The sequence below is a fragment of the Anoplophora glabripennis genome, unplaced genomic scaffold (assembly GCF_000390285.2).
Source record: "Anoplophora glabripennis isolate ALB-LARVAE unplaced genomic scaffold, Agla_2.0 scaffold285, whole genome shotgun sequence".
Taxonomy (NCBI): domain Eukaryota; kingdom Metazoa; phylum Arthropoda; class Insecta; order Coleoptera; family Cerambycidae; genus Anoplophora; species Anoplophora glabripennis.
This window is the reverse complement of record NW_019416394.1, coordinates 645,835-657,093: the sequence shown is the minus strand read 5'-3', so window position 1 is coordinate 657,093 and position 11,259 is coordinate 645,835. Positions and strand designations below refer to the sequence as shown.

The window sequence follows — 11,259 nt, the reverse complement described above, 5'->3', positions numbered from 1 at the left end:
ACGCGATTTTAACCATTTTCTTCTCTAAGGATTACGTCAGTCAACAGTAGCTTACAACAAGGAATTTTAATTACTCTTCAAGTTTTCTTTTAATAATCCGTATTAACTCCAAGTACAAAACCTATTACCTATCTAAAATACCCATTTTCTACTTTTAATGTCATACCACGTAATATTCTAATTCAAATATCATATATTATTAAAATTACCTACTACGGTACTGTCAGGTAGAAACTAAATATTTTATTTCAATATTAAAAATTCTTTTAATCCAGCCCCGACTATTCCGCATAATCTGAGAGAGTTAGCACGATTCCGTCTCGCTTGGTTCTCGACCGCCACATCAAAGGCGCCGACACGGACTCTTCCCTGTATTAAGCTGTGGTAGTAGTATTATATATATGGTATAGTATAGAAGTATGTGCGGTATACCCACATACCGGTATACCGAAATATTTGACAGTCCACAGTCCACAGATAACATTTCCACCTCTGTAATCTATGATTTCCACTCCCTTCTATATGTTGACAGTCATTGGACTGTATTTGTATTTGACAGATACAGGAATTACAGCGTTGACGGGCTCACAAGAATCTTCTCGAAGCTAAGGAACATTCGATATAAGCATTTGTGGTGATTCAGAATTGTAATACGAGTGTGAGGGAAACGCCGGTAAAATGGATCAGGTAATGTTGCTTATTTAAAATATCTATATAGTCGTACACTACAGTTTACGATACATTCGTTGTTTCTTTTACAATAAACAAAAAAACCACATTGTTATCGTAGGTAGCCGTTTTAAAAGATAAAGGGAATGCAGCCTTGTCGGAAAATAAAATAGATGAAGCTATCAAATATTATACAGAAGCCATAAATTTGGATTCAAATAATGCCGTTTTATATTCTAATAGATCTGCTGCCTATGCAAAAGGCAATCAGTATGATTTATCTTTACAAGATGCAGAAAAAGCTATCCAAATTAAACCAGACTGGTCAAAGGCCTATTCCAGGAAAGGTACATCATTAGCTTACTTGGGGAGATTAGACGAGGCCATAGAAACATATGAAAAAGGTCTACAAATAGATCCAAACAATTCTCAACTCAGAGATGGATTAGCAGAGGTACGTTTTAATTAATTTTTAATTTGGTAGGAATCAAATGATTAGTAATTTTGTTGCACATTATGTATGTGGTTTAGAGGCTGCATTGTTGAGTAAATATACTGATTATTTATAGGTAAGAGCACAGAAAGCTCAAAAAACACGTTCTTTCCCTAATCCCTTTGCGGGATCAGATGTACTGGCAAAACTTAGAACTGATCCTAGGACTCGAGCTTATTTAGACGATCCCGAATATTTAGCTTTATTAGCCCAACTTCAAGCCAATCCTCAAATGATGGGTAGTAAATTGCAGGATCCACGAGTTTTAACCACTCTAAGTGTTCTCATTGGCATTGATCCAGGAGCAGACGAACCTATGGACACAGAACCAATATATACTCCACCACCTAGGAAGCCTGAACCTAAACCAGAACCAAAAAACGAACCTGAACCGGATTTACCAGAAAATAAAAGATTAGCTCAAGAGGAAAAAGAAAGAGGAAACACCTTTTATAAGAAAAAAGATTTTAATAATGCAATAGTTCACTATACTAAAGCCATCGAACACGATCCCACAGATATAACATATTATAACAATTTAGCTGCCGTATATTTCGAACAGAAGGAATACGATAAATGTATTAAGGAGTGTGAGAAAGCTATAGAAATAGGTAGAGAAAATCGAGCAGACTTCAAATTGATTGCAAAATCGTTTATGAGAATTGGTAACGCTTATAAGAAGATGAAAGATTATAAAAATGCTAAAGTTTATTATGAAAAGTCCATGTCTGAACATAGGACACCGGAAATTAAAACACAGTTATCTGAAGTAGAGAAAGTTATTAAAGAGGAAGAGAAGAAAGCATACATTAATCCTGAAGTGGCCGAAAAAGAAAAGGAGATAGGTAAGATACATTAAACCTGTGTTAATTTTTACATAAAGTTTTAATTATACATTCACTTTCGCATTCACAAATTTTACTGCGGTTTCTTAGTGGATGGAAATATATGTACAAATGAGAAATTCGTAATAGAGCAAGTTAGGGTTTCTGTGTCGGTTATCCGATCAATGTCTGTTCTCGACAGCTTTGTAAAACTTGAGCAGAAATAAGGATGCATGAATAAATATTTCCTTCATGGTTTCCCTGGTTTCAACCATCATTTTCTCTCCACAGTTTTGTTTTATCCATATTTTAATATGAAGTTGTCTAATGCAAACACCTGTAGTCTACTGCAAACACCTGTAGTAGCAGTCAAATAGTCTTGCGGCAGGTGAGGAAAACCATTAAAATTTGCAGTAAACCTTAGAGTAAATATTCAGCTATTAATAAGTTTAGATTTTATAGTCTTATCAATATTAGACTGGGGAATGCAATTTTAATACTACATAATTGTATTGATGATTTTTTCTTCAAATCTAGTGGTTGAGTAATAGACATTAGAAAAATGTTCCTGCTTGGATTTCAATTAGCTACTTAAGAATCGGGCGACCAACAGAAAATTTCTCTCAATTTAATTATTATCAGATCAGAGATCTGTTTTTCATTTTTTGGAAGCAAAATTATACGAGATCCAATTTTCAACCACTATATTCCAATTCCCTGATTTTTTATTAAAATTTTTAAACAGGTTAAAAAATGAACCCATTTCCAACAAGCAGATATTGAATAGGTTTTTACTTTTTTATTTAGCAGGCATTCTTTTTTTTAATCTATAAACATGTTCTTTCGGTTGTAGAATACCTTTCGTAATCTCAAACTGAATTAATAGCAAGTTACAAAAAATAAAAAAATATATATCATTTATGCTTGAATTTTGAAGATATTCATCAAAAAATACTTTTTTCACTTTGTTATCAGTTGATTATATTTTTATTTTAACCTTTAATTCACTTGTAAATGACGATTTTGGATTATAATTACCTAATATATGCATTTGTGGTTAATAAAGTAAAAAATAAACAAAAATTCAAAGTCTGCACTAGAAACACAATCGACATTGAGTAAATATAAAAATAAACAATTATTTCTTTAAAATGTTTACAGTTTAAGTATACAGGGTGGGCCATTAGTGTGAGAAAGTAAAATAACTCCCTTGTTACTCATAATATAGAAAAAAATGTTTATATAAAAGTTATACAGAATCAAGAAACCTAAACTACAAAATTAGGTTGATACATGCAGGGTGATGAGTAAAAACGGGACATGCCAAATATTACATTTTTTAAATGATACACCCTGTATATTTTTAAACATGGATTTGCGATAAAATTCTATATATGGCAATATAAACAGTTTATCATTTTAGTCCGGGGTTGCCAAGTTATGTAGAAAATTCCTTGAATTTTGGAAAAAAACATGACCTCGAAGAAGTTGTATTAACTTTCAACTACTAACACTTGGAGCAAAAATATTTGACAGAGTTATAGGCAAATGTTATGCAAAGACTTCTATATTAACTAATATTGATATTTTATACAGGGCATTTTTTATAATACGATCATTTTTAGAAAGTTTAAACTTGATTTTCTAAAATTTTTCAAATGGAACACCCTGTATTTTATTGTTCTATTTTATTCACATATCGGTCCACTCCAACTTTTATTAAACATGTTTTATATCTAATACTGTTAATTTTTAAGATATAGCAACATTGAAAAAACTTAATTTTTATTATTTTATAAAATACCACAAATAAATATTAACTAATAAAATTAACTCAAAATGGAATGGTAAATTATGAACTGATAAGTTGACACAATGTGATTTTTTCCAAAGCCATTTCGTGCGGCCGAAAATAATAAAAATTAGGTTTTTCCAGAAATGTTGCTATATCTTAAAAACTAACAACTGTAGGTGTAGAACATACTTAATAAAAGTTGAAGTGGACTGATATGTGAACAATAAAATACAGGGTGTTCCATTTGAAAAATTTTAGAAAATCAGGTTTGAACTTTTCTCAAAATGATCATAAAATATCGATATTTACTAATATAGGCATCTTTGCCTAACATTTGCCTATAACTGTCAAATATTTTCGGTCCAAATGTTACTAGTTGAAAGTTAATACAACTTCTTCAAGGTCATGTTTTTTCCAAACTTTGAAGAATTTTCTACATAACTTGGCAACTTCGCATTAAAATGTTACTGTTTATATTGCCGTATATAGAATTTTTTCAGAATTCCATATGTTTAAAAATATACAGGGTGTTAACATTTAACAAATGTAATATTTGGCGTGTCCCTTTTAAATTAATTTTGTCCTTTAAGTTTTTTGATTCTGTACAACTTTTATATAAACTTTGTTTCTATATTATGAATAACAAGGGAGTTATTTTACTTTCTCACACTAATGGCCCATGGTATGTATCACAGTACAGGGTACATTTTTTAATAGGAAATAAAACAGATAAATAATTTTACCAAAAATTACTTATATAAAAGTTGCAAAATAACGAATATATATTAATGTTCAGAAATGTTATAAAATTTAGGTATGATCGTGACCTCCTTTCATTATGATGGTTGTAATTGTTACCCCAGCATGCGTGTATACAAATTTATTGTGAACTTGTATACTATTTCTGTAACAATTGCATTTTTTAATCCATCAAGGAGCAGTGCATGATCCTGCTAATTTTTTTCTAGACATTTGCAAACAGCTTATTGCAAGTAACATAAAAAAAATGTAAACGAATATAAAACACTTGTTAATAAACAGAATTTTTTTTCTCGTAGTTAATAAACTGTGTAATTAAACGTACCAGGAGTATAATAGAAGTAATTATATTGGTAAATTTTCTATATTTGTTATTTTGCAGTTTTATGCAATTTTTGGTAAAAATGTCAATTTTTCTTTCACATCCTGTTTAAAAAATGCCTGGTGTTTTGAGAACACTGTGCAGTAGCAATTAAATAAACTAGAAAAAAATTAGAGTAGTTGTTTAATCTGTTAATCTTATCTCTTAAGAAGCAGGTTATGTAGTAATTGAGATGTTACAATTTTATATACTTCATTAAATGTTTGAAGTTAATGTAATTAATTTAGTTTCTATCAATTTGCTAGATATGTCGCAATGAAACCAAACAAAATGTCCATATTGTAATAGACCCATTTAGTGTGACGTCACATATTTAGGCAACCCACAACAAATTGTCATAGTTGAAATTGTACAGACCAAATCTGACCCTTATGTACTATTTACATAGATACTATAAAAATTAAAAACTATTTCGTAAAATAGATACACTATTGTGCTTAAAACTTTCAAAAAATGATATAAAAGAATATTCCTAAGTTTAAATAAAGTAAAAATGTAACATTAATCGTGTTTTCCCAATCCTCATGCTTGGAAAGAATAGCCTCATATGCAGGTGAGCTCTTGTTTATATGTTATCACTGTCATCATTAGCGTATTTTCTCTTGTTTTGTTTAGTCTTGGCATTTTCTAATTCTACTAAGTATTGTTATTATTTTTCTTGGTGTTGTACTGTGTCAGTGTGTTTATCGAGTGTTTTTTTCTTCAAGTGGTTTATTATAGACGTACTCTTAATCATAACCAAACATTCCTTAAATGATATCCTGTCGAGAGGCTACTTCGCTTACATGAAATTATCTTCAATGTGCATGCTCAGTAACATTGATATAATTTTAATTTATTTATTACTATAAAAGTCAATATTGTTTTATAAATTTAAATATATAAATTCTATAATTCTATTAGTTTGTCACTTATGGTTTGAAACTTCTTAAATATTTCTAATATTGCCAGAATATCACAATATTTAAGGTCTTGACAAAGAAGACATTTTTTTGGCACTTATAGTAGGGGAGCCCACAATGCTAAACGGGGATTTACTTGAGTGTCGTGGGGACCTATTGGATTTTGAAGATTAGGAGGTAGAAAGAAAAAAGGTTATATGATGTAAACCCTTTCATCGGTGGGGGGAGCGTCTACAGGCCTTCAAAAATATAAAAAAAAACAGTCACATGGAAATATTCGAGCACGTCTGGGATCTCAAAAACGGTATGAGATACAAAATGGTGGCAAAGTTGCGTAATCAAGGGACCAACATTATGCCCCTAAAAAATCAAGGCTAACATGATTAGTTTTCGAAATATTTAAAAAAACCCGAAATTTTGAATATCCATTTTTGTTTCATTTCAGCCTTGTTTGAGGTGATATTGATAAAAGAAGAACACTTTCTCATGGCCACTTTTTGTCCTCTATCGAATGGCATAATCAATTTTTATATTTAACGTTTCGTCTCGAGGACCATCATCAACTTAATGTTTTTAAATACGACCCTGAAAATTTTATTACATTTTTTGCAAGCCTTCATGACCCCCAATACTGTACTGCGTCAGCTCGAACCAGATTCAGACGTTTTGTCTTGAAAAATTCATCTTCAGTGTATTCGATCCAAATTTATCTAAATTTTTTATTTAGATTTCTTTGTTTATTGAATTTCGTACACTGTAAGTGTCGTTGCACCCTGTGAAATCCATCTAGTTATTTAAACTATTACCACCACGCGTTACAATTGAACATTTATTATAGGAAAATTTTCCTATACGGCTGTTAGTCTACAAGTTTAATATTAGCAAAAAAATTTTTATTTTTTCCAGGTAATGAGTATTTTAAGAAAGGAGACTATGCCAATGCTGTAAAACACTACACAGAAGCCATAAAACGGAATCCAGACGACGCCAAGTTGTACAGTAACCGTGCTGCCTGTTATACGAAATTAGCTGCCTTCGACTTAGGTTTGAAAGACTGTGATAAGTGTGTGGAACTGGATCCAAAATTCATCAAGGGGTGGATCAGAAAAGGGCATATCCTACAGGGAATGCAGCAGTCTAGTAAAGCTATAACTGCTTTTCAGAAAGCTATGGAAATTGATCCTAACAACGCAGAGGCTCTGCAGGGCTACAGAGCTTGCACAATTGAAAGCGCTAATTTGGATGGTGATCCAGAGAAAATTAGACAACGTGCAATGGCCGATCCAGAAGTACAGACTATACTTAGAGATCCTGCCATGCGTATAATCCTCGAGCAGATGCAGAGCGATCCAAGAGCACTCCAAGACCATCTTAAAAATCCAGACATTGCGGCAAAAATTCAGAAATTACTAGAATCTGGTCTCATCGCCATCCGTTAACTTCTAGCATTTTTATTGTTATAGTTTTATAAATGAATTTTGAAATCAGTCTTTAGGTTGTTTTGTAATAAGTAATCCTTAATTCATTAAACATTTAGATAGCTGTGGTTTCTTTGACTTTTTCTAGCTCGCGGTTTAGATTATAAAATTATTAAAATTATTAATAATAAAGCTTTGTATCCAAAGAATTAGAGTATATTTTGTTACGCTTCAAAACAATTTTTATGTACATTCGACAGTATTTTTGTTAACGAATCTATTGTAAAACAAAGTGTAACAAATAAACTACATAATTCAAAGTTCTCTTGGTCTCGAATCCTCCTACAAAATTTTAAATATCCCTAGAAATACTACTAGTCCAGCTACATTTGAAAACTTTATACCATTCCACAATTGCAAGGATGTTCCATAAATATCTTCCGAAATAGAGAAATTTCTAAACTTGGCGAACTCTAAACTCCAGGGGTCAGTCATGGTCAAACTACATATTTGTATTGGACACGACGGTAGCCGAAACGGTCAAGGCCTGCTGACTGAGGCGGACCAGGCTTGCACGGTAAAATTGTAGTGTAGTCTAGGAGTCGGATAGGGTTCCGTGGCCAATCAGAATGCCACATCTGCAAACAAATTCTTGATGCCCGTACCTATAGTTGGTACTCAATCTCGATCTTGAGAACGACACCCAAGTCATGCTCGGGACTCGAGTACAGCTTAAGATTAAGATGGGAATTTTCTGTTTCTTAAGTTGTTTGGGGACTATCTCGAGAGGACCGGGACCGGGTCATCCGGACGAGAGCAAAAATAGTCAGTTCTTTCTCGTCATCCAATGGTGCCTTGTTGTTAAGTAGAAATACCTAACAACCCCCCACAGTAATTGGGATATCTTTTTTTTACTTAAAATTATTGTATTACATGAAATAAAAATGAAAATAGAGAAAGAACGGAGCTGTGGCATCTAACATATTAAGAAAACAAAAATCAGAAGAGGAATTAGTTAGCTCTTCTAAAATTGCAAATTCTTAAAAAACAAAACAATTTGTCCTAGTAAAAGTTAAAATTTAAATTAGCATTTTATGATACCTCACATTTATTATATTATTTGTAATGCCTAATTAACACAATATTTTTAAATTTATTATTAAAAAATAGTCGACAAATATAAATTTGTATATCTTACTTTATGAAATAATAATAGTCACAAACATAGAAACATTATAAGTACTAAACACAAAATCATGTGAAAACTTTATTAAAACTGTACATTTTAATTTAAAAATGTTGGTTTATGAAGGATGGACGAAACAGGCCAGGTTGATTATTTTCAATATGAATTTCGGTTTTTTTCGGCATTCTTTCCACAACGGCCACATTTTCGTCCACGATAAAATCAATAAATTCCAAAAAATCCAAATTGTCTTCACGATCCATAAATTACACTTAAACTATGTTCGTAATTTCAAAAAATTAACACCAAATTTGTTATGTCAAACTTAACCGAGCACACCTCAAGGTCAGTCTCTACTGGCCTTGAGTATGGGGCGTTGCCAAGGTCGCATGGAATCGTGCTCACTGACGATGTACCGACTATAATATGCAACTGTGTGCTTAAGTCGTAATCAAGTCTGAGTTCGACTCAAGTATCGACTATAAGTATGTGCATAAGTATTTTGACATCCTGAATTCAAAAAACTTGGTCGCAAAGCCTGAAAGTAGTCAGTTTAATAGTTATTAACAAATTAAATGTTTAAATGGCTGTAAAAAATTTATTTTTATAGCTAACAATTTTTTATGTGTTAATAGTTACGTCTTCTCATAAGAAACATATTTTTTTGAAGATTAAAAAAAGATTAACTTTAACCAGTTATTGCAAATTTAGGGTTTTACATTTTCTGTCTCCGCATGCACCAATTTTACCATACCTCTGGTTCTATTGGATGAATTGAGACGCACGACATCTCATTTTAAAGTTTGAACTTTATTTTACAAGATAGCCCAACACTTTATGGATGTAGAGATGAACTAAGAGGAGATCACGTATTCAGAGTTTTGCAAACAAATTTTGTAAGTCGAGTTAAACTGACTTCACATTACATATTTAACATTTGCTTTTTAATGTTTCATAAGGCTAATCTATTTAATTACCTAGATAACGTTGTAAACTAAATTATAAATTCAAATTTCTTATTACTAAAATTCCTAAGGGGGGCGGCGCCCCAAAGCCTCCGCATCAGCTGCCATTGATTAAAAGAATAGCCAAAGTTTAATGTTAACTTTACACACCTGTATTTCTTCTGATAAATGTTAAAATGTGGCAAATAACAACCTTTGGCGGACAATTTTAAAAGGTCCTTTAGACAAATTTAAAAATAGTTGAAAGTATTGTCACGTTTCCTATCTAAAATACTAAAAATAACATAAAAACAATATTATTATCTCGAGCTATACACTTGGCTGCTAATAGGGTAGAAACAGAGAGGCAAATCAATTCACTTTTCCATTTTTATCATACAGGGTGTCCCGAAATTCATGCAACAAAATTTGGTTACAGATTCTTAAGACAAATTTAAGGGACCCGTATTTTTTATTTTTGCCAAGTGGCTCCCTCCTTTCGGAGTTACAGCCCTCTGAAGTCCGCCCCTAAGAGTAATCTTTTTTTTATATCTCAGAACCCTGGTGTACGAAAATCACTAAATTTGGTACACAGGGGTTTTATGACGTGGAATCTGATGGTGCTACGTTTTTTGACGGGGAACCCCCTTAAGACAATTTTTCGTGGGCCCCCTTGTATTTGGAGCCAAAAAAATTTGGTCGCATTTTTAAATTTCTTAAAAATTATCTGTCCACTAGGAAGCCATTAAATTTAGAAACTTTTTGTCTCTATACTTTTTTCGTAAAATGCAATATTTTCGAGAAAAATGTCAAAATGTGGTCGAATGCATATATTGTGATTCGCCATTTTCCTCAAAAACATTGCGTTTTACGAAACAAATATCAAGCGACAAAAAAGTTTCTAAATTCAATGGCTTTCTAACGAACTAATAATAAAAAAAATATATCAAATTTGCAACCAAATTTTTCTGGTTCCAAAGACAAGGGGGCCCAGGAAAAAGTGTCTTAAGGGGGTTTTTCGCCAAAAAGCATAGCACTGTGAGATTCCACGTCATAAAACCCCTGTGTACCAAATTTAGTGATTCTCGTACAACATGGTTTTGATCTAAAAAATACTTCTTAGGGGCAGATTTCAGGGGGCTGTAACTCCGAAAGAGGAGCCCAGTTGGCAAAAAGAAAAAATATGGGTCCCCTAAATTTGTCGTAAGAATCTATGACCAAATTTTATTGCATGAATTTCGGGACACCCTGTATAAAACACATACCTACACCTCTGAGTGGTTACTTTTTTGTGGAGGACAAAATGGTAACCTGGCTCTTGGCCATCGACTGGCTATCAAAGGGTTTAAATATTCTCTAGAAGAATCGGGAACAATGACTGAATCAGTCCGCCAGTTTATAGAGTAAGCGAGATGGACAAGGGTCAGTTCAATATGCATTCAATTTGCAACTGGACACTTCCTTACTTTTAAATCTATTGTGTAATACTGACGTGATTGATTCCAATTATATTTTATAAATTTTGTTCTATGAAATGAGAAATGAATATTTGTACCGGAGGTATTCTTGTAAAAATCTACTAAAGAAAAATGTGTCCAAATAAAGTAATGCCATATGTCCATACATATTTATCTTTCAAAGTTTTGACTATAGCTATAGGGTGATTATTTAAATTGTGAATATTACGCTTTCTCTCTAAAATACTTATAGTTGACAGTATTATAAACCTGCTGTACCTATATGAAAAATATTTAAGGGGAAGTACAATACACAGTTTCTATTTATATTTTAAAAATTATTTTGCATTGTATTTGGATCGTCACAGTACCGTTATTTGGAACAGAAAACACATTAATGCGAGATATGCTACTGTATTACAAATATTGT

General features: G+C 32.1%; 1 protein-coding gene across 1 annotated transcript; it reads left to right on the top strand.

Annotated features, from left to right (window-relative positions):
* Positions 1–546: 546 nt before the first annotated feature.
* LOC108908039 (stress-induced-phosphoprotein 1) lies at positions 547–7,366 on the top strand. Its single transcript, XM_018711946.1, has 4 exons — positions 547–687; positions 791–1,123; positions 1,239–2,007; positions 6,731–7,366. The coding sequence occupies exons 1-4, from the start codon at positions 679–681 to the stop codon at positions 7,261–7,263; spliced, it is 1,644 nt and encodes a 547-aa protein (XP_018567462.1). The 5' UTR covers positions 547–678; the 3' UTR covers positions 7,264–7,366.
* The last annotated feature ends 3,893 nt before the right edge of the window (positions 7,367–11,259 follow it).